We start from the raw sequence: 24795 nt of genomic DNA on the forward strand, positions 1-24795 counted from the left end.
GACCGCCGCTGATCTCTATGCGTGGACTCCGAATTTCGTGGAGCAGGACGGAGCGCGCGGTCTGTCGCTCGGCGGGCAGCACAGGGCGAGATGGGTCTGAGGGACGAGCTCTTAAAGTCCATATGGCATGCCTTCACGGCTCTGGACGTGGACCGTAGCGGGAAGGTGTCCAAGTCGCAGCTAAAGGTAACGTTTTCCCCCCTTTAAAGTTTGCTTTTGTAAGACTTGTTTAACTGACCGCTGCTTCTCACAATGTTTCTCAACCCGCTTAACCCACAGTGGCCGTTTCCAACATCCGCCCTCTAGTCAGTTTTGTTTTCCTTTCTGTTTTTTATATGTAATATGGATAACATAACAAAATTTTTGTTTTTGACTTGACAATTTAACTAAAAATGGTAACGCAGCATAGACACATAAGCTGGGATCTAGCTGTCATTTTAAAGTGCTTTCGGGAACTTTATCGGGTTACATGTGGATTCTTAACCGGTTGATCAGCTTAATACCGATGTGATGTGATTTTGTCTTATTGAATAGCGACTGTATGTGATGTAGATGTGGATAAGTCGGTAGTTTTTTTTGCTGACACAACAGGTTAAAAAACTTTGTGGGTGAGCTAAATAAAGGAGGCAAGGGGGGAACTGATGGTCCAGCGAGTGCTGTCGTTGCTTTAAAATGGAGCCTTTGATGGACTTAAATGGATCTCAGGTCAATGTCCTGCTCGAATCGCTTATATATTTGTTATATATAAGTTAATTTTGTGTAAAACCGATGGTGTATAATTCGTTGTCTGTAATTGTTATGGTGAACTCTCCTTTGCCATTTTTAACGGATAGTTTTGTTGGAAGCGTTTTTTTTTGTTTTTTTTTTTGGCGGGGGGGGGGAAGGATAAATTAAGTTGAATTATTAGGACAGTTCATGTGTCTGTGATGTGTAACGTGTGTCTATTACATGAGTGGCATATAGGGCACATAAACAGGACCATGGATATTATGTACACTCTGCTTATTATGTACTGTGCTTATTGTGTACTTTCTGCTTAAATGTGTTAATGGAGCACACCCAAAGGAATAATAAATTAAAACTGTAAGTCTGTAGGCTTGTCTTGCACAATAGGAGTCGGCACCGTGAGTCAAAAACAGCTCAGGAGTTATTAAAAAGGCAAATGGGGAATTTTGTGAACGGTATCCAACAAACACGTACCCAACCTATATCGAGCAGCCCAAGACCCTTTAGAGATGTATACAAACTGAATTTGTTCTAAGGCTACTAATATATCAGTACCCAAGTCCAATGCAAGGCGGAATCGCATTTGTATTTGCGCGATTTTCAGTTGGAGAGAACAAGACTAAAGCGAACTACAGCGCGATATGGGCAAAAGCAACTATCCAAGCGATTGATTGTCCGGTTCATTCCTCCGAATCGGTCGAGTCGGTTTTCAAATGTTTCCCAACCCAGTCCTCAAGGAACTCCGGCCAGTCCATGTTTTTGCTCCCTCCCAGCTCCCAGCCAATCAGGAACACTGAGTACCTGGTACAGGTGCGCTGGGAGGTGAGAGGAAGCAAAAACGTGGACTGTCCGGGGTTCCCCGACGACTGGGTTGGGGAAACACTGCTTTAGGCCATTACTACTTCCCGACTCTCGGCAATCGACAAGCGAGTTCGGCTCATTCGGTTGAAGCGGTCACTACGCAATTCTCACGAGACTCATGCGACCTGTATATGTTTATGATATAATATATTAATGTATTATTGTTATTTCTTATTTAAAATTCATCTAATTATATTATTGGCCACTGGTGTCACTGTTTTTATTATTTAATTTCATTTAGCATAAGTTAATGCAAGTTAATAAGTACAGTGGCTAATGATAAACGATTGTATCAGCAGAAAATCAAACCATATAGACAAAAACTAGGCATTTCCATTTCCAAGTGATGACTTTTGAGATGTAACCAGGGGAATAGAGTGTTCAAGTCTTGATTGTAGCAGGGTTTGTGTGCAGTTAGCTTTGCTGTGGAGCTGAATCTATGCAGCTGAAACAGTTCCTGAGACTTGTGGTCTGTATGCTTATGGTCCCATAAGCTAGTGGGTCGCTGAGTGTGTGATTTAAGAAAAAAACCAAGTGCAAATGTTTTTTAAATGAAAAAAAAAACATAAGCATGGAAAAAAATTATATATGGATAATCTGTATATGGATGCTGACTAGCAGTGCTAATCATGATCTTTCAGTCTCTGTGGAAACTGGCTGAATAGATTTAATTATGATAAAAAAAAAACCATGTCACGGACCATGTAAAACAGTGGTTCACAAACTTGGTAAACCCTAGGCGAGTACCACCATTATAACTGACATTTGTATGTACTTTGTGTACTGTAGGAGTTAATAAAAGCAATATCTGTTTTTTTTTTTTAATTTAGTTGGAAACATAGGTTAGAAGGCTGAACTGAAAACCAAATCACGACAAAGTGTAAGTGACGCTGTTGCCAGTTTTGTACTGGATTTGAATCAGAACTGACAAAACATGGATCGGCCCATCCCTAGCTATAGCCTGTTATGGTGGTGTCATGCAAAAAGTTTATAACAGAGTTTGAGCTATGTCTGTTTTAAACCTGTCCCAACTACTCGATTATTAAAACACATCAATTAGAAACTTCCTTCTTGATTACTCAGCAATATGGTGGAAGGAAGACTGCACATGCAGGGTTAGGGTCCAGATAAAGAGAGAAAGCATCATCGTGTGGAAACACTTCACATTAAAAGTGAATTAGAATGCAGCTGTCTGTCAGTATTGCAAAGCAGACCTTAAATCTCAATCTTAGCACAGCACAACTACAGTGCAATAGGCCTACATCTTAAAAGAAGACATTCTGGTTTGAATGACTCACCCACTAATGCCAGATTAGCCATACATATGTCCCATTTAGCCTCTTGGAGTAGTTTAGCCTGTCTTTGTCATCACTTTGACTTATTTTTTTGCTCATTTGACTTTTTTGCTAAATTATTTTGCTTATTGTGATTCATGTATATCGAATATTATCGCTGTGAAAATATCTTCTCAATGAAACAGCTTCATCTTGGAGTCGGGCCAGGTTCAGCTTCATTCTTCTAGTAGGCAGTAGCCTACTGGACCTAAACTGAATCTTCTTCAGAGTAACAACAACAAGTCTATGGTCAGAATTCACAAACTGAGCGCTCTTGTAGACCCTGCAGTTCTGTAGGAGCCTCTAGCATCTGTCCAGGAGGATGTGATCAGTCTCCTTCACCCTACCACCAGTTTTGGAGTACCAAGTCCAACAATGTGGATCAGGGCGCTGGAACCAGGATCCAGCGACCCCGCAGCCCCTGACCTTTTTTGCAAAGTTAAGGAAAATGGAGCTAGTTTCAGCACAGTTGCAGACTGGTGGGGACCTACACAATCCTCATAGCCAGCTTTGCCAGTGCCAGTGGTCACATTGAAGTCACCCATGACCAGACCAGTGTCACCTCGTGGGCACCTATCAACAACTGAGTGAAGCTGCACAAAGCTCCTCAGACAGCAGAGGACGGTGGTTATCATTCCAGAGAGACCAGACGTCCCACGTGCCACCCGGCTGGGCCGCCTCAGATTGGGACCTGAGTGCTGATGTGCAGCAGGCGACGCCTCAGCACCACACCAGTCCCCCTCCCTGACAGGCCTGACCCCACTGGCTGTCCGGCGGTTTCCTCTCTTCCCTGGATGAGGCTCCTGAGGACTTTCCCCCTTCCCCTTCATTATGTGTGTGGCCTTCCTGTGGGCGGCTGCAGCAGAGCTGCTCCCGCCGAGAGCAGAAGAGAGTTGTGTCTACTTCATCGGAGCTGTGTGAAGTTTTTACGCTGGCTTGAGTGCCAATCCTGCCACCAACTCCCAAGTATTTCCATGCAAGTTTGAGGACCGCTTGCAGGGCCGGATACAGTTTAACGTCATACCCAGGACAAACATCATAACAGCTTATTTGACAGACTTTGTTGGTAGATAATAATTGATTGTCTAGATAAATTTCAACTCTTAAATATTGGGAATCAAATATAGCAGTGTGAACTTTTTTTCAGCATTGTTCAACCCTACTCAAAACACACTATATGTTAATATTAGGGATGGGCCGATCCACATTTTTTCAGTTCCGATCTGATTCCGATACACAACTGCCGATACCGATACAGATTCCGATACAAGAACTCTTTTTACTTTGTTATACTTTATTTACTAGCTTAAAAAAAGTAATATATACAGATGGAAAAAATTTATGACAAAAAATATTTAATTAAGCTACCTCAAACATACATAACATACTGTTCCACCTCGTTTGTACGTCTTGTTTTAAGCGTTTTTGAGGCATTTGCAATTCAATATGAATATCTTCAAAGGAACTATACAGAAGTGGCGAATGCTTAAAATTTTAACACAATTTTTCTCCCATTGGCGTCAGCTCAGTTACACTTTGTTGCGATGACAGCCCCTCTTGAATCACAAGCTGCAGCGAGTTCGCAAAACAGTCCAAGTTAGCGACTCCCAAATCATCCATTGCTTTTTTTTGTCTCGCACAGTTGCGTACGCTTTGTTAAGTGGGATTGTCCATTAAACACTATATTCCCACCTCTCAAAACTTTATTTTACAAAGATTGCAAATCGCTTTGCTACTGGTTTCTGTTAAAAATGTAAAATACTCCCAAATCGTCACGTCTTATCTTACGCTCCTCGTACTGCGAAGGGCATGCGCGTGACGTCACAGCAGGCGGAAGTCACTGTACTCACACCCACTGAGTAGCAAAAAAGACTGAGGGGCAGCATTAGCGTTTCATTTGAATGCTGCAAAAAACACATGTAAAATGGGAAAGAGCTGTCGTGCGATTGATTTTACGAAATAGGAGCTCTCTTTTAGAGATTGCCAAAAACTAAGTATAGGTATAAGTATATGACGTGGATTGGTCACGCATGGCCGATACCCGATCCGTCAAATAGGTCTGGATCGGTACACCTCTAGTTAATATATGGTTATTATGTACTGTATTATGTAAGGTGATGCGGCTATGTGACGGGGCTAACCTTTGTTTTAGCAGCGAATTTTATTTTTTTTTTAGTTTGGAGGAATCGTAAAACGTAAAATTTGCTAGATGATTCAAGTCAAAGTGATGACAGGCTAGGATACTCCATCAGGCTAAATGGCACATATTGTCTAATTATTGGGCGAGTCCATCCAACCCGAATGTCTTTTATGATGTATTTGCATTGCAATCGTGCTGTGGTGATATTTAACTTATGCTTTGCAATACTGACAGACGACTGCGTTTTCATTCACTTTCAATGTGAAGTGCTTCCAGACAACTGATTGTTTTGCTCTTTAGTGAAGCGTTGTGCATCTTTACCTTTCTTAAACTGTCAGCATATTGTGGAAACACATTTTGCTTTGTATTTGTGAGCTGGTCATAAAGAGATCACTCGAATGGAGCTTGTTACACAACGAGCAAAAGGAGAGAACATGTCCAAGCTTCAGTTACTTATGTCCAGGTCCCTGTAATGAATACCAAAACCCTATGAGTACATTGATGAGCGTTGAAAATTAGGTGGAAGATGACTATAAAGGGCTTCCAAATGGTTTTTGCAACAGTTATGCTGTTCTCTTTTCTTTATTTGGTATTTTAGCTAACTCTGGTCTCTCTCCCACCCTACACAGCTCTCTAGGCATTGCATCAGGGCATTGTATATATATGGAGGAAGTCCTACCACTGCTGTAGAGGAGAAACCCGCATGTTTAACATATGTTACTCATGACCACCACATACAGTGATTCACTGTAGTCTCCTGAATTCATTTTTTCGCATCATCCTTCCTAATCATGCCAAGTTTCGCTTCTGCTTCTGCCCAAAGGCTAGTCATTTGAAAAATTGAAAGGGTCAGCTTAATTTACAATAATAAAGAATCTGCCCATGAATCAGTCAGAGAATCTTTACACTTTTCACCGCCCAAGTCCCTGATTTCAACACATTCTTTACAAACGAATGGGCATCCTTCATGGAAATGAATTATTCTCTGGGAATCTCATCCACATTACTGTGGGAAACAGCAAAAGTAATGTAAGAGGAAAAATTATGTCATACTCATACAAAAAAAGGAACAGGAACTGGAATAAATACATTATATACCCCTGACAAGGAACCAAATCCAATACATATTGATTCCTTCTTAAGTATTATAGAGTTACCGTGACTTAATAAGGAACAAGCAGATGAACTGGACACACCATTAACATCTAAGGACCTCTATACAGCACTCAGCAAAATGCCAAACAATAAAGCTCCAGGACCTGATTGTTTTCCTGCTGAGTTCTTCAAACAGTTTTGGAACACAATCTCGCCGCTGTTTCTCAGAATGCTACTTGACATTAAAACAAACTCAGTAATTCCACAACACATGAACGCCACCCTCATTACAATAGTACTGAAACTCAATAACGACCCAGCTCTCTGCTCCAGTTAGCCCCGCCTATTACTCAACTCAGATCTCAAAATTATCAGTAAAACACTAGCCACCCATCTTGAAACGAAATGAAATGGAAACAATAATTGTATAATTAGATGAAGAAAAAGCATTTATAAAGTAAACTGGATTTTTTCATTTGAAACACTATGTAAATTTGGTTTCGGAGAGTCCTTTATTAGGATAGGAATACTGTACAGCTCACTAATGGTCAAAGTCGTCACAAACGGATCAATATCGAAGAGCCTTACGCTGCACAGGGGGACCAGGCAAGGATGCCTACTCTCTCCATCGCTTTTTGTTCTATTCATCAAACCCCTTGTTGCTGCTGTACGACAAAACAGTATCAAGTGAAGTTAAATCCTCAATACTCAACACAACATTAGTCTTTATGCGGATGATGCCATGCTTTATCTGCAATAGCCAGCAAAATTTCTAGAAGTTATCAAGCTCATTCATTCATTTTCTGAAATCTCTGATTATGCCATTAACTGGACAATATCAACAATTCTCCCCATTTGTTGTGAATGCTGGGAGCTCAAAGCCCCCCTTCCCTATTCCCACTTGTAACATTAAGTATTTGGGCAGAAATATTTCCACCAGACTGTCAGAGTTGTTTCACCTAAAATTTGCTCCAATAATAAAAACAATAGATGTTTTAAACCGCTGGAAAAACTGACCCCTTTCATTAATTGGCAGAATAGCAACTGTAGAAAACGTATTACCAAAAATCAATGACCTTTTCGCAATGATTCCAACCCAGCCTACCACTAAAAGGTTTATTTCACTAAATTCCATAATAAGCCAGTTTTATTGGAAAGCTAAAACACCCTGAATCAAACTGGCCACATTAAAGAAACATGAAGCTCAAACTACATCATATCACTAGCGGGATTCATCCAAAGCAGAGAGTACTTTATACTGCATTCTATTAAAGGTAGTTTTAGAGACAGTAATATTAGAGAAATACCTCTTTTTTATGCACATCATGAGTTGTGAGCTTAAGACTGTGATTTAGGATAGCAAGTTCAGTGAGTGTCCCTCCTGCTTGTCCGACTCCAAGCCCTACGTTGGATCAGTTCCTATCAGAGAGGATATGCATTGTGTTCCTGTCAGACTGGCACCAGACTGGAGCCTCAGCTGACCATGTGCTCTGCCCTGATAAAGAGGCACTTTTTCTGCGGGTCATTTTTTTTTTTTAACAAAGCTACAACAATGCAGGGCAGTCTGGGTAAATTCTCACCACATTCTGTCGCGTCTTTTTATTTTTAAGGGAATGTTTTTGTCGTCAGTCAAGAATGTCATTAATTATTTGCATATGCTCATCATTTCCATGTGGCAGACCTAAATTTTCAAAAATTATGTTGATAACCAAGATGCTTTTTTAGTATTTTAAACATTCTCCAAAGATCCACAATATCTCATGTAGGAAGTAGAGAAAGTATTTCGTAATGTTGCCTTGAGTGGTGACTAGCAGGGATGCAACAATAGTGGTGATAGTATTGAAATCAGGTCTGATGCCGCGCTCCTGTCCTTGAATTCATCCTTGTGACGATGTTCTGATGCTTATAACCTCATCACGTAATGATGGATCAGTGATTATACTAATGGGCAAAATAAATGGGACAAAATATCTGCGGTGTGGAACTACTTCAGAGTTAACAATGAAATCCCAGGCATAGTGCATCTCAAACTGTGCTCTACTAAACCATCTATAGAAGGTACAAAATCAGGTTCATACAACACTAGTAATCTAAATAAACATTCAAGGACTAAACCTAAGAAAGAATATGACCAAATTGCCACCAGCAGCAACACTCTGCAACAACCGAAACGTGTAGCAAACACTAACATGGCTTGAAAATGTCAAATGATAAGCCTCATGCAGTGAAAATGACAGAAGCTCTTACCCAGTATCAATCAGGCATAATGTCCTGATGTTGGTACGCAGACAGTGTATTACTTTCTGAGGTGGTAACGCTATATAAGAAGTTTGTGAACCAGTGCCTTAGAGTTTTCGAGTGACGTTTTTAAATCGTAATTAACCCGCTGATCTATACTTGTTCACAGAGACTAAAAAACAATGATCAGCCCCTGCACTGGCTGTTCAGTGGATCGTCTGTATATAGTTTTGCTCAGAGTTTCACAAGTTAAAATAGCAAATATTATATTATTTTTTTAGACATTGCACAACCTTAATTGGTATTAGTGAGTACTAGAAAGCGAGCATCTGTATTTGTACTCGATCTGAAAAAAATGGTATCAGTGCATCGTACCACTAGTGACTAGCCTATGTTTTGGTATGAATGCATCACAGGTTTTGTCACACAACTTGTGCACCGTGATGAAAATCCCCCATGACCCAGTTGCTCTTGAGGAACACTTCAAGGATGATGATGAGGGTCCTGTCTCCAACCAGGGCTATATGCCCTACCTCAATAAGTTCATACTGGACAAGGTAAGCACCCACTGACAACTTCTCAACCTCTCTTCATCTACGAGGACTATCCTTTCAAGGAAGTTGTGAAGGATGGTGTCACATTGCTGGTATGTCAGAGCCTAAGGATGGTAAGACAACCCAGAGATCTGGAGATGTGCAGTCAAACCTCTGCACTGGGGGGAAAAAGCATCTCCTCTGGCACCCAAATGAGCTTCTTGCTATCTAGCTTGAACTGTTTTGTTTTCTTTTCCTAATAGTGACATGAAGTAACTGGAAGATAATGGTTAAAACTAAACCACCATAACATCGATCTTCCTCTTATCTACACAACGCTCATTTCTCCAGGAGTTTTGTGCGGTTTCAAGATGGCGATTGGCCATTTTTTTCATTCTGCCCCACCAGCACCCCTGTATCTCTCTAGCCCACGCTGCCACAGTGGAGTGTGGGGCCTGTCCCCTGCTTTCCCCTCGTCCTCACATGCTTGCAAAGAGCCACACACTCTTGAAAGTGCTGCTTGCATTGTTCTGCTAGACCAGTGAGGTCATACCGCCCAGAAAAGAAGCAAGGTCCAAAATAGAAAAGCAAAAACTTACCCACCCTACACATGTCCGGTGTGTGTTTAGGGACCTACTAGGTGACATGCATAGATTACGCAGATTGTAGTCTCTGCCAGTATCCTTCACAACTTATTTTGAGTTTGTGTAATATATAGTATGGTCTGGCAGCATGCCAGTGAGAGTATGCTCTCCTTAAACACTCTTTATATGCGTTTCTATTTATATGTTGTATATATGGTTTATATGGTGTATTGTTGCCCCACCGCTCCAGGTTGCGGGTTCGAATCATGCCATCTCTCCATGTCCATGTGGCATTGGCATGTTCTCCCCGTTTGGGTGCTCCTGTTTCTTCCTGTCCTAATTCACTATGTGTACCCCTGCCCTGTGCTGTCTGGAATAGGCTCCATGCCCCCTACGAGCCTGACCAGGATTAGCGGTTAGAATATGGATAGATAAATATATAAAAAAGACTTCCACATCAGACTATGAACAGCTTTGGGGAAACAAAAAAAAGAGCAGAAATCTGTTTCTAGATTACCTTCTCCTCTCCTTCAAATGCTAATGAATATGTACTGAGAGGCAAATGGGGCTTTGCTTGTTGGCCTTTTTAACAAGGCTGCCGTTGTTGAGGAGCGGAGAGTGGGAGAACATACTGGATGGGCAGACTGGGTGGAGGGAGGAGCCTGAGCCTGGAGACAAAGCAGACATAGCAGAGATGGCTGAGCTGCAGAACCTAGGCTGCTGCACTTCAGCCATCCTTTATAATGCCTTTATAATGCAAATACAGTACATTCAGTGCACCATCATAATACGCTCATAGAACATTCATAAGAAGCATGTAAGTATACCATAACATCCTAGCATACCTTAACAGCATTAATATATATTAATAACAAACATGATTATACAATTACACTGCTTGTTATTATCATATAATATTTGATATTAATGTATGTTAAAGCTGTTAAGGTATGTTTGGATGTTATGGTGTACTTACATGCTGCTTATGAATGTTCTACGAATACATTATGAAGCTGCAGTTAATGTAAAGTGTTACCTAATATAATAGGTGATAGTTTGGATACTTAAACATGGCGTTTAGGATTACAGGAATTTATATCCAAAGATAAAGTAAAATATATCAGTAAAACGAACAAATATGTATATCTGTTCAGTTGCTTTTTTGTTTGCTCTGAAAAGCTGCCATTTTTGTTCTGTTGGTGTTTCATTATGTATTACATACAACACTGAAAGGCATTGCATTTGTTCACTTATGAGTAACTTAAACCTGTTAGACTGGCTGTTACTGTCTTTGTCTCCCCCCCCCCATTACTGAGATTTCAGCAACACTGCAACCAACACTGATGTGGCAGAAATGTAGTAGTACACTCTTACTTAATGTATTAATTAACCAGAAACAAACTGTTAGTTATGTACTGATCCCATGTTCGTTCATTATTAATCAATCATAACGGTGCATATATTTCAGTTACTATATTTGTTCATGATTTGTACTTGAGTAGTAACTGATTTACTGAGTTACTGAATGACTGCCCCTTCAAGGAAAAGGTGTGACTGAGTTTTCCAGTAAACAGTGTCTCCATGGCAGTGTGGCCCATGTTTATTTTAGCATTAATATTAGTTGTTTACAGAGAGCATTTCCTGTTCAGCATCACGTTCATGTTTTAGAATTGGGAGCAAACAGGCATAAGAAGGTTTGACTTTCATACCACAGGTCCAAGACAACTTTGACAGACTAGAATTCAACAAGATGTGTTGGACTCTGTGTGTCAAGAAAAACCTCAACAGGAACCATCTCCTCATCAACGAGGAGGATGCGTTCAAGGTCTGGTGCATTTTCAACTACCTGTCAGAGGACAAATACCCCCTGGTCATTGTCAGCGAAGAGGTGAGTCTGGGTCTCTGTTTGTCTCACAGATGAGAGTTGCTTTATGAAGCCGTCAGCATGCTGTTTAACAGGCATGTTGACATAGACTCTGCTGCAAGTGAATTGTGGGTAAAATTTCAAAATGGAGGTGTTTTGTTGTATGAGGCATTTTGCAAATTTAAATGGCATATCAGCCCAACATACCCACAGTGCTCTATAGTCGAATGTGGAGCAGTAACAGTAGTCACTATAATTTCACATAACATTTTTTTTTCCAACCATAAACAAAGAATAACCAAATTCTTGATGGAGCGATGAAAAAGTGCAGGGTTTTATGCCTGTTATTACACTTAGCATGGGCATATGAATAGTTTCAGTATTCAGTTCATAAAACAAGGCAGAAAAGTATCTGTCTATTTAGCTAACAAATGGAGATTGAGTAGGGCAGAGGTCACCAACATGGTGCCCGCGGGCACTAGTATGCCCTCAAGAACCACATGAGTCGCCAGCGGACCTGTTCTAAAAATAGCACAACTCACCAGTGAGCAGCGTCTAAAATTTAATTTTATCCTCTTGCTATTCTTCTTTAATCACATTTGCATTTATATAGATTTGAAAATGATAATATCCAAAAAAAAAATGTTTATTATACATAAAGTTTAGAGGAAGTTTGGAGGGAGTTTCAAACTGGTAGCCCTTCGTATGGCTCAGTACCCGAGAAGTAGCTCTCAGTTTCAAAAAGGTTGGTGACCCCTGGCGTAGGGTGCTTAAGATACTAAGGTGGATTATGGTAGAATCTGTGATTAACAGTACTGTGTATCGTTGTAAATCAACAGTCCTTATCTGGAATGGAATTGTTGAAATAGTATTTAGTATAACAATATAATCTATATCAATGAGATATCAAAACTTTCAGACCGATTGGGAAAGAGACCTTGCTTGTCCCCATATACAGCTTTATATTTTATTCTATAATCTTTAAAAAACATGTGTTGTTACTCTGACTCTGCTTTAAGTCAGATGAGATCTCTCCCAGCTTGGGTAGCAACATTTTTTTCCACTGAAGGGGACTGTCTAGGTTGTAAATAGACCTTCTGTGTGTAAAAATGACCACATATGGGAGAGAATGAAAATGCCAAGAAGCCATTTATTTCCTGAAATGATATCACCAGGACCAGATCTGATGCTTACTCATGTACGAAATGGCAATGAAGTGAAAATCAAATTATATAGCCTAACATTAGGTTTGAATATTGATACAGGTACGAACAGAGTACTTTGCAAAGTTTGCAGAATCAGCTATAATGGGTATATAAATTAAAAAATATGTATTGATTACTTAGTTGAGTACATAGTGGAGATTACTTGTTGGTAAATGGAAATGAGAAAGACAGTTATGATGCATTATGAAGCATCTTCTGAGAGCCCTTGGTCTAAAAATGAGCACCAGTCATGTGCAGTGAAGCCAAATCTGGCTTTCCAGTCAAAGGTTCCGAAACTACAGGGTGCTTTTCAGAGTCAGTGAAGCACGGAGCACTGCTTACGTGTTATAGGTATGTATTTATAGGCCGAGCCACTTGCACCTGAATGTGCCCATATCGACGTCTTCTGTCCTCAAGTCAATTTCCCATTAATCAGGGTTCAGCTGCACATGAGCCGTCACTCTTCCGAAAATCTTCCGACGTAAAGCGTAGTTACGTATGTGAGAGCAGCTTCACTTTTGTAAAGACACAAAGAGAGCAGGAATAGCTGTGCTTTTAAACAGTGCCACCAGCATCCCCTTCGAAACACTCATTTGTCTTCGTGGGAGCTGAAAGGTCCCATAAAGCTCCATTGAGTTGCTAGAAGGCCATTCAGGGAGTGTGACCTGCTCTGGTGCCCCATCAGCAGCCGTAGAACGGAAGTAAGCTGCTTCCTGTGGCAGTGGGACCCTGATTCACGCCGGTGTTAGCTGTCCTCTAACTGGAAACCGCTTGAATTTCTGGAAATGGACTTAAAAAATGTGATGTGCCTATTATGCTTGATTAGTCATGAGTCACAGGCCAGTCTCACCACGCTCACCCACAGATTGAGTATTTTCTTCGGAAGCTGACGGAAGCGATGGGCGGCGGCTGGGCCGAGGAGAAGTTTGAAAAGTACAAGGTGCAGCTGCAGAGGAAGCAGAACTGTCTGAGTGTCTGGGAGCTGATCGAGCTTGTGGGCATGGGCTACTTCAGCAAGGGCATGGACCGGCAGACCCTCTCCATGGGCATCACCGAGATCTTCCAAGAGCTCATCCTGGGTGTTATCAAACAAGTGAGGCTGCCACTCTCTGGCCAGAGGCGTGTTCCACCACAGCCGTCACTCCCACCACCAGCTGCTAGCTTTTTGTTGTTTTGATGGTCTCAGGTTGATCAGTGGTCACAGATGATGAGTGATCAGTGCACACTTTCCCTTTACATTTCTCAAGTAAAACCAGCTTAGATGATTCCGTTGTAATTCCTGTCAAGATTAGTCTTGGGGGGATACATGACAGAGGTGCTTCGATTTTCACATTCGGGACTCCTTTTGGTAACATTTAAGATCTGCCAGGTAGTAAGACCAACTGAGATGCCCAGCTACTGTTCCACAGAACAGTCAGTGAGTTGATATTCAGGCCTCATGCCTCTGGAGATGCCACAGCCAGGGAGTTTTGGCTGCTCTCGGCGCCATCGCCGCCGCTGTCGGTTTCGGAGCCGCACACGGTGTGAATGCCGCCCTTTCAGGGCTCTGCATTTGATGTCCCCCCTGGCTCCGGCTGAAAGGCCGCGACTGGAATGGCGCAGTGCTGCCGTTGCCAAGCACTGCCAGCTGTGGACTTTTTGCCCCTCGCTAGGAAAGCCGCGGAGGTGCTCCTGCGCCCGCCGTAATCGCTCGCCAGCGCTGCTTCACATGCAAATTTAACTGGCTTTCAAGTTCAACACACAGACATGGCAAATGCAACACTTCTCATCGCCTCGCTCCTTAGATTAGCATTTCAGGTAAACGGGGGTTTCTCTGCGATAGATTTTTTATGGTAGTCACTGACTCGGCAGGGGAAATCCCCTTTTAGAAATAACAATGAAGGTGTTTAGATTTTTAAACATTATCTGCCCTGTGTTAATGCCTGAGGGAAGCCTAGTAATGACAAAATGCCAACGGACCACATTCCAGCGCCGTGTTCTGTGCTCTGGCTGCAGGGGTATATGATGAAAAAGGGTCACAAAAGAAAAAACTGGACGGAGCGCTGGTTTGTGCTGAGACTCAGCTCCATCTCCTACTTTGTGGGTGAGGACTTGGCAGAGAAAAAGGGGGATATTGTGCTGGACAGGAACTGCTGCGTTGAGGTGAGAGGTCAGGCGCTGCAGTCCTTTTTCCTATCCGTACTTTCTCGCCATTTGTACACTGTGGACTTTTGTGTGGCTTATATATAATGGGTCCTGCAATAAAGCATCCTGGCTAATTTTGTCTGTTATTGTGTTTATCGCTGGGATTTTTATATTTTTGTTTATCACTAATATGGAGTGGACATACTAGAAAAAGGTTCTTGCACATATTAATTGGCTAAATAAAGCTGATTCTGATTTTAGGTGTTTGGTATTAAGCAAGTCAGGTATACTGTGAAAATAATCCTATGACCGAATTTCTTGTTTACTTGTATAACGCAACACCTATAGTAAACAAAAACAACAATAGTAAAGGATGCCAGAGTGGTAGATTTTCACTCTGATTTCCAATGCGCTGCATTGTTTCCATGTGATCATCATGATACACGTTGATGTCTATGCCCTTCCCGTCTGAAAGGAATGTGTTTGAAGTGTTTTCTGTCCCCCAGTCTTTACCAGACAAGGAGGGAAGGAAATGTCTTTTCATCATCAAATGTTCTGACAAGAGTTTTGAGATCAATGCTTCAGACAAAAGGAAGAAACAGGAATGGATTCAAGGTACAGCTTCTCTCACCATATGCAAAATTCCGTTTGAAAATAACCTGTCAGGTCCTCCCTCCATGCATCAGTGACTCTAGATTTTTTGTATTTATTCATAGCTGTTGATAGTCGCTATTAAGGTTCTATTTTCATTTTGTGTCCTTATCTATGTTGCATCTTTTTCGTTTGGTGTACGTTTTCTTGAATGGTACCACTTTACTTGATGGGGCAGACATACTGAATAATGACTGAGTTACTACTGAGGTACAAATGAACAATTCATGAACAAATATAATTGCTACTTGAGATAAAAGATGTCACGATTAATTAACGATGAACAAACATGAGATCAGTATTTCACTTGTATTCATTGTTCCTTCAGTAGTTCACAAAAGTTTACAGAATTAACAGATATAGTAAATATAGTAACTGCTTGGGATGAAAGATGCATTGTGATTCTTTAATGATGAATTAACATGAGATTAGTATGTAATTAATTGTGGTTAACTAATACATAAGTAATAGTACAGTACTATATAATAATAATAATATTTTATTTTTTGCTGATCCTATTAATCCCCCATTGTGGGATTAATAAAGTCTAATCTAATCTAATCTAATCTAATCTATATTTGTGTCCCATCTAGGAAAGTGTTACCTCTTAAATGCTGCATCTGCCCCCCTGACCATGTGACCCTCCCTGTGCCCCCCTTAGCCATCCAGACCTGCTTGAACCTGATAAGACTGGGACTGCCGGCTCCTCACCAGTACGCGCAGCAGAAGCGCAGGGAGCTGCGTGTGCGGCAGCAGGCCGAGCTGGAGGAGCTGGAGAACAGTATGATGCGGCTCCAGGCCACCAACGAGACGCGGCAGTGCGAGCTGGAGACCCTGAGGATGGTACGGCCCCCTCACCGCCCCCTTCCACACGCTGAGCGAAACACAAAGTGCTACCCAGGTAGTCCAAGTCAGGATACAGAGCAGGGATCCCCAATTCCGGTCCTGGAGGGCCAGTCTGCGACACAGTCTGCAGATTTTCCAGCTCAAACACAACTTATTCGGCTCACTGTTTGCAAACTAATTGTACGTGTGTTTAAGTACTCCAGTAAGTACTCCAGTAAGTACTCCGGAGCTGGGGAACCCTGATATGGAGTAATTCAGCAAAGTACCAGAAGTAAAGAAGCCACCACTACTGAGGTGACTCCTCCCTACAAAAAATTGATTATGCATTATTATTATTATTATTATTATTATACATGCATGTGAATGGAAACGGTCCTCAAAGTGTAATATTTTCTGATTTTTTCCCTATAAGATATATTTAACGTTGCTTTTATAAACATGTCCAGGAAATTAGCAAGAACCTAAAACAGCCAATATTATATTAAAATAGTAAAGTAAAAAGAGCTCTTGTATTGCAATCACAATTGACAGTTGTGTATTTTAATCAGAACTGAAAAAAATGTGGACCGGCCCATCCCTAGGTAGAGCTCATGCAGTGATGGTGCCGGGAGGGAGAGCACAGGAGGCATAACATCCATTGCACTGCATTTGTTAAAGATTGTTAAACATAACTGATGATGCTGATTTAGTAATAACATTGGGTGAGTACATTTTGAGGGGAATCTCAGGATCTCGTTTAATTTTTGGTGTTTTTTTTTTAAATTAGCTTAATACTTAATTCTGAGGTTGCTGTAGCGCACTGATGTTCAATACAGCACTGGTCAAAGAAAATTGTAAGTGCAGTATGTAATGATGGTAGGGTATTCGTGGCAGATCCCACAGGTGTGAAATGGTACTTGAGAGGCTGAAAGTTTAATGGTACACTGACATAACCTAAACTACTCTCCACAATGACTTAGAGGCTTGTGCACAATAAATGCAATAAACAATACTCGAAGAACATCAATAAATGCAATAAACAATACTCGAAGAACATCAATAAATGCAATAAACAATACTCAAAGAACATCAATAAATGCAATAAACAATACTCAAAGAACATCAATAAATGCAATAAACAATACTCAAAGAACATCAATAAATGCAATAAACAATACTCGAAGAACATCAATAAATGCAATAAACAATACTCAAAGAACATCAATAAATGCAATAAACAATACTCAAAGAACATCAATAAATGCAATAAACAATACTCGAAGAACATCAATAAATGCAATAAACAATACTCAAAGAACATCAATAAATGCAATAAACAATACTCAAAGAACATCAATACAAGTCTTTAACCATGAACGACCTTGTACAGCATTGCCTCCCAGGTAAAGAAATTGGGCACGCAGTGCAAACAACCTGTGAACAGCATGCATGCTAGTTTACATCGATGGGATGCAGAGCCACCCTTTGTCACGCTTGCTGTTAATGATGCTTTTTGTTGTTTACTTCCACTGCTCCCTCTGCCTGCCTTATTGTCTCGGGGGACTCTAATTGGCCCCCAGCTCACATTTTATGGCACTTTTTAAAAGGCTGGTGGTCATCTAGATAAGAGCCATTAACACCAACAGGATGTCCTTCATACAGGCTGCCCATGCGGTGACCGACTGTCATTTGTTGGATCCCTTGGGTTTGGGCCTCGCGGAGTAGCCTATGGCTGATATTCGAAGCTCTCATTGGACGAGCCTTGGGGCCCTAGTGGGGGCTCCCAGTGCTCTGGAGTAACCCCCCCACATCCCCAGGCATCTCGCACACTCCTGCTGTTCCAGTATGTTTTTTCAGCTGGGAATGTTATTTTAACAATGACACCACATACTCAGTCATAGTTCATTTAAATACTTGTGTACACAAAAGCACTGGCACGTGCTGTATGCTTAACAGGATCTGAATATATAGCATTTTATTATTTTTGTTCTTCATCATCATTGTTATTCCTAGCTGTAATTAACCATATAAAATATTAAATAACACATGCATATTTATGCATTTATTATTAAATTATTATTATTATTATTATTATTAATATTATTATTATGCAGAATGATTTGCGATTTCATAGTCCTAACCTTCTCAATTTGTTTCAGGTGAGAAGAGAATGTGCAAACATGAGCGGTGGTGAAAAATTTAAATTATATAGTTGATTTATGGAAATTAACCATCCCCTCTGCAAAACCCCCGTATTCCATACCCCATCGAAATGTTGTCCATGGGCCAGTACTGGACTACAGAGACTGGGAACCCCTTCCCTAACTAAATACTACATCCTGTGTGTGCCTGTGTGTTAGCGGGAGAACATTTTAAAACAAATTTGAGGAAGCACTTCTTTACACAGCGTGTAGTTAGAGTATGGAATAGTCTTCCTGCTAGTGTAGTGGAAGCTAAAACCCTGGGTTCCTTTAAATCAGAGCTAGATAAGATTTTCACAACTCTGAGCTATTAGTTAAGTTCTCCCCAAACGAGCTTGATGGGCCGAATGGCCTCCTCTCGTTTGTAAATTTCTTACGTTCTTATGTTCTTATGCCCTTGAGTATGAGTATGTTTGTTTACTCGCTGGGATGGGTTGATCGGTTCAGAAACAGCTTTGGCAGTATTGTCATGAGGATTATCTGTGTGCATATAAAAATCACCAGTAACAACAAAGCAGTGATATAGTGATCAGTGGAAATAACCAATAATAGTTAAGAAGAAAATTCAGTACAATTTGCAGAGTTAGTCGGTCTGTAGACTGCATCAGAATTTGTGGTGTAACACAGAGAAATCTGAAGGAATCAGAATCACTAAGTAATATGTGCTAACGCTGGAACACATGCTCTAACAAAGAATTGATGCAACAGCATTTCCTGCCAAGCCCTTAGAGATTAAAAAGCTGAAGTTTTGGGGGGGCATTTTCTCTGAGAACTGCTAGTTTACGCAGGGATCCGTTTACCCAGTAAACTGTGCAGGGAATGAATACAGAGTAGTGAGTGTTTATTGTGTTTTTTTAAGTAAAAGTTTCACTTCCCCTAATGAAAACCAGACACACCTTGTGTTTTTCAAATGAAGTCTTGCATTTACACTTCATCTCTTGATGCTCCATTAATGAAGCAGAAAATGCTTAAAGTTACGCTCAAGGGTCGCACTGCTCAGCATGCAGGAGGTGAATCTTTTTGACACCTCTGCATTTTCTCTGAGATTTAAGACAAACACTCAAATGAAAATCCCCAAAGTTTCCAGAGAACTATAAAATAAATACAGCAGGCTTTCTGTGGATTCATATTTGCAGTTATTAGAGTTCTCATTTCCTGTTTTAACACTATTGGTACCCTGTTACCATTTTTTCTCCACAGTTTTATAGTATGTATGCTCCTCTGTAAATGGCTGCAGTCATTTAGCTGAATTTGTCACAACCAGTCAAATCTATATGTAAGTTTACTTACAGCACATGCTTCATAAAGAAAACGCAGAGCCTGTTTTTCAAGCGCGAGGGACCACAGGGTTCTAAAAACAGACCTCTCCTTTGTTCTTGGTGTGCATTTGGCACCTGTGCGATGTTCCTGTCTGGAGAGACAGAGGGCTCCCTGAGTCTGCGGAGGAACAGGCTCTTTTGTGAGTGTGACCCCCCTGGCTCGTGGTGTGGGGCCTCTGAAAGGCTTCTCCGTCTTACCAGCCCCTTCTCGCCGCATTTCCCAACAGAAACTGGAGGAGGCGGCGGCCAAAGCCGTGCGGGAGGAGAGGATGCGGCTGCACACGCAGAGGGAGCTCCAGGACCGCTACAGGACCGACCTGGAGAGGGAGAAAATGGTGGGTGCTGCCTCTGTGCCCACTGCCTGCCCCTACCCCGCCCACTGCCTGCACCCTGCCCCGCCCACTGCCTGCCCTCTGCCCCGCCCACTGCCTGCCCTCTGCCCCGCCCACTGCCTGCCCTCTACCCCACCCACTGCCTGTGCCCTGCCCCGCCCACTGCCTGCACCTGCCCCGCCCACTGCCTGCCCTCTGCCCCGCCCACTGCCTGACCCCTGCCCCACCCACTGCCTGACCTCTTGCCTGCCCTCTGCCCCGCCCACTGCCTGACCCCTGCCCCGCCCACTGCCTGACCCCTGCCCACTCGTTCACAGGTACGGCTGCAGATGGAGCAGCAGATGGCGCAGAAGTCCAGTGAGCTGGAGCAGTACCTGCAGCGTGTGCGCGAGCTAGAGGACATGTACCACCGCCTGGAAGAGGCGTTGGAGGACGAGAGGCAAGCCCGGCAGGACGAGGAAGCTGTGCGCAAGCTGCAGGCCAGGTCATACCCACCATGCACCCAGTGTACTGCAGACAATGCTTCCTGACCTCACCTAGGAGGAAATGGATGAATCTGATATCAAATGAAATTAATTTTGGCTACATTTTCTTAGTTCCATATTATAGAAGAAGCTGTAAGCCGTCTGTTCATCTGGCCGTCTTTCTCAGCTGAATTTGCACATCACACGCTGTAATAGCCTGTAAATGCCTGAGCAGATTTGGCTCTGCGGAGGCAGCTTCTGCCACCGCCGCTGATTTCTGGACTGTTACCCAGGCCCCGCGCCGCTGGAACACACAAAATGGGCACCGTCTTGCACACTCACTTGGCCCGTTGGCGCCCGCAGGCTCTTGGAGGAGGAGGCGACAAAGCGCACCGAACTGGAGCAGATCCACCTGCAGCAGCAGCGAGCCATCGCCCAGACCCAGTCAGAGAAGCAGCAGCTGCAGGACGAGCGGCTCGCCAAGGAGGCCGCGCTTCAGGCCGCCATGGAGCAGCTGTCGCAGCTGGAGAGTGAGAGGCATGGGGCGCTGGAGCAGTACCAGGTGGGGGGAACCATTGCCGTGACGTTACAGTTGCTGTCCATAGCTTTTAATCAGAATCAAAATAGGATCTCTATCTATCTATTTATCTATCTATCTATCTAATCTATTTTATCTATCTAATCTAATCGAATCTATAATTCTGGAAATGAACTAGTTTGCATGGTAACTAATTTGATTTCCATGGGGAGAATACTGTTCTGGTGGCATGAGGTGCTGGCCATGATGGAACACGGTTTTTCCCCAGAAGGGAGTCTTTATAGAGTGGCTGGGCTGTAAGGGATCAGGTATATTAATATGATACCAATTTATCATTTATCGGTCGATAACCTGCTGACGGAGCGCTAATCATGTCTTTCTGAGTGTTTATGACGGGCGCTTACACTGAGGAAAGCTTCAGCATCCCTGCTCGGTGGAAATATTTGTTTCAGGTTTTGCTTTATGCTTGTTGTAAAAGATCTGTAATTGCCTGCCGATTATTTTAATTTTGACTAGCAAATCAGAAAATATTTAACCTAATTAAAGCTCCATACATTTAATTATAGCATTAACCATCAATGGGTGCCACTTCACAATAAGACTACCCTTATAAAGGGATTATGAATGGTTTATAAGCAGGTTATTAATTAGGTTGTAACACTTTGTAAATCATAACCAAACGATTATAAACCAGTTATACCACAGTATTCTTCTTATTAATGAGTTACTACCTCCATTGTCTTCTGGCTTTCTTTATTCAATTTCTTTCTTCCCTTTTTTTCCCCATTCTGTATCTCCCTCTACTTCTGTTTTATGTATCACAACACAACCCTGTAAAGCGCTTTGGGACAACCCTGTTGTGAAAGGCGCTATATAAAAATAAATTGAATTGAATTATAAGTGGCAAAGGGGAGCCTTATGTAAAGTGGGACCCATCAATCTTGAAACCACTTTTCTTGGTCAGGATCACAGGGTATTATAGCATTATTGTAGAACTAAAAGCCAAATTTCCAAGTCAGTATAAGAAAGTGGTTTGCCAAACCAGATCGCCTTTTACCAGAGGCACAGCTGTCGTAGCTTCATTTTAACTAGTAAAAGTAATAGTCTAACTAATCTTACTAGTAAGAACTGTGCTGTTACTAGTATAAATTCATGTTATAGATATCTATAACCCAATTTATATATTTACATTGAATTTCCATTGGATTTTTGCCACATTTGTCCAAAATAAAATTTTACTTGTAAAATGTCACATTGTAGATATCTATAATTCAGTTTTACTGAAGATATCTATTGAACTAGTAAAAATGTCATTTTTATTAGTTAGCATGTTATTTTTACTAGTAGAAATCTAGTGATAATGACTAAGCCGACGGTTAAAAGACAGTTTGCCATGCATAGTGTGTAGACATGGTGCCCAACTTATTTTTTTAAGGAAGTAAGCAGTACTGAGTCAGAAACAGCTGCCTTGTTAGCTAGTCCACAGACTGCCTGCAGGAAGGCCGTCCTCCCTCCCTGCCCAGAAGCCGGTGGGCCCCCTTTCCCTCAAGCATCTCTGTACTCTCTGAGTCTTTACGAAATGCAAAATCTGCACTCCATCCTGTGCTTATGCAAACTGTCTGGTGCGGCTTGACCAAAATGGAAATTTTGTCTCTGTGGCAGATGCTAAAATTTCCAAAAACTGTTCATATCAGGTATTATCATTTTATATGGCTAAAATGGATCATATTTTAATTGCCAGTCGATCACAAACAGTCCTCCTTTATTTTATCTATGACTTTTTATGTTATGTGTGCGTTTCATCATTGACGTGCGAGTTTGCCTCCTAGCCTTAGACGTCGCATATTTCGTTGTGGGTTCTTTGGGTGAAATGCACCTGTTTCCACTGAGCAGGGACGCTGAGTGCTTTCCTCAGTGTAAACGCCCGTCGTAAACATTTAGAGAGACATTATTAGCGCTCCGTCAGCAGGTTTTTGGCCGATAGATTATAACCTGCAGAACCTTAATATTGGGCAATATATCAATTTGGTTTTCGGTATTTTTCTATTAATTGATAATCTATGATTTGTCAGCAAGATTCCACACATTTGATGCATTAAAATAAGTCAATCTGTAAGTGCAATGATAGACGTGCCGCATGTGATTAATAATGACCCTCATGAACATGCGAGTAACAGGAGGTGATGAAGAAGCTGGAGAATGCAACGATTAAGACGCAGAGCTGGAAGAACAAGGTGGCCCATCAAGAGGGGCTGATCCGCCTCATTCAGCCAGGTAGGGGGCAGTGTGGAGCACGGCGGTAGGGCACCCCCCCCACGGCCATGCAGTTTCATGCTCTGTGTCGCTCTCTGATTGCTTAGGCTCCAAGGGACCCCAGAGGATCACAAACTGGGGGCCTGCAGCCTTCACCGACACGGAGCTCAACCTGAGGGAGAAGAACTGGCAAGAGAAGAAGAACAGGCCTGGACAAACCCAGTAGTGAGCCGCTCTCACACCCGCCTAGCGTTTCCGTGACGACGACACCAGCCGCACGGCGCGTTAACAGCTAGGCGTTACCCATAACCCTCTGTCAGAAGTTGTTCGTTGGAAGGTTTCGGCTCCTCTGTCATTCAGAACATCACTTAGCTGGAGAGGTTTTCAGAGGTAACATCTCCAGAGCAGCTAGTGGGACCCAAGATGAATCCACTGTTCGTACGCATAATCATTTTTACCTAAAATGAATAATTAATGCAGGATTTTAATGGTCATTTTAGTTTTAAAGCTTTTTTTAATAACTACACATTCCAGTTTTTTTAGTTGACATTTCATATTTGTTCTTGTTTTTTTTGTTTTTTTTGCCAAAGTGTAAAAATGATAGGTCCCCAATTTCATTCCATTATTTATCAACACTGTGATTTTTTTCCTCGCCATCGTTGATAGTTTGTGGGGCAAAACAAAATGCAGCATAGCAATGGCACAAAAAAGTATAGAAATGTATACTTTTAGAAACATATACATGAAACTAACTGTGTTTAAACCCCAACTAATCATGCAAAATGACAGAGTAATGGTGTCTGTTTTGTTTAGGGCATTTTTATTCAGTCTCATACCGAAAATTTGTGTAAAGCCAAAAAAAGTTTTTAAATGTTTAATAAAAAGTACCGTGTCATCACATATCCGTAGGACATTTATGCAAGTCTCAGCTTGCATATTCTGCAAAATTTCATGAGCTTGCTTAGGGTGTTAAGTTACAGGACTAATGTGTTCAGCTGTGTCAGTCCTAGTAAGAACTGTTGCAGCTGAAATCTGTACCAACTTACTATAGTAAAATGTTTCTGCAGCCCGACATCAGCGTCTGTATATGGAATTCATGGACCAGTTTTTCAGTTTTACTGTTTTTTTGACTGAGGCTGTAATTCATAGATGGAAAAAGACACATCAGACATTTATCATTAAGGTATCTACAATGGCGCAGAAGCCAGACAATGCAGTGTAGGAAGAAGCGGCAATTAAAGGCTTTTAGCATTTTGAACAACCTGTGAAAATAACTCCATCCTTCCATCCATCCAGTAATTTATCCACTAACAGATCAAGAAGGTGCTTAGAGCCTCTCAAGCAGCAGAGGGCGCCAGGGAGTGAAACTCTGGATTTGATACCAGTCACAGGGCTACTCCTACATTAGCACAAAAATAAGGCTAAAACACCATTTTATATCATAATGCAACATGAACTTTCAGCCTTGTGAGATATATAATGAAATTAAAATATCTTAAAAAAAACTT

At 41.8% G+C, this 24795-nt stretch overlaps 1 protein-coding gene across 2 annotated transcripts; it reads left to right on the forward strand.

Moving 5' to 3' along the window:
* LOC111850540 (switch-associated protein 70-like) lies at window positions 1–24548 on the forward strand. 2 transcript variants are annotated; one of them, XM_023824530.2, is made up of 12 exons: window positions 2–186; window positions 8811–8951; window positions 11226–11399; window positions 13446–13673; window positions 14576–14722; window positions 15211–15319; window positions 16017–16198; window positions 19928–20035; window positions 20350–20516; window positions 20860–21058; window positions 23212–23308; window positions 23395–24548. In XM_023824530.2, the coding sequence occupies exons 1-12, from the start codon at window positions 91–93 to the stop codon at window positions 23511–23513; spliced, it is 1767 nt and encodes a 588-aa protein (XP_023680298.1). In that variant the 5' UTR covers window positions 2–90; the 3' UTR covers window positions 23514–24548. The 2 variants fall into 2 exon arrangements, with proteins under 2 accessions (XP_023680299.1, XP_023680298.1); XM_023824531.2 differs by lacking the exon at window positions 8811–8951 and having other exon boundaries at window positions 1–186.
* Window positions 24549–24795: the final 247 nt, after the last annotated feature.

This window comes from Paramormyrops kingsleyae, chromosome 13 (genome assembly GCF_048594095.1).
Source record: "Paramormyrops kingsleyae isolate MSU_618 chromosome 13, PKINGS_0.4, whole genome shotgun sequence".
Lineage (NCBI taxonomy): Eukaryota > Metazoa > Chordata > Actinopteri > Osteoglossiformes > Mormyridae > Paramormyrops > Paramormyrops kingsleyae.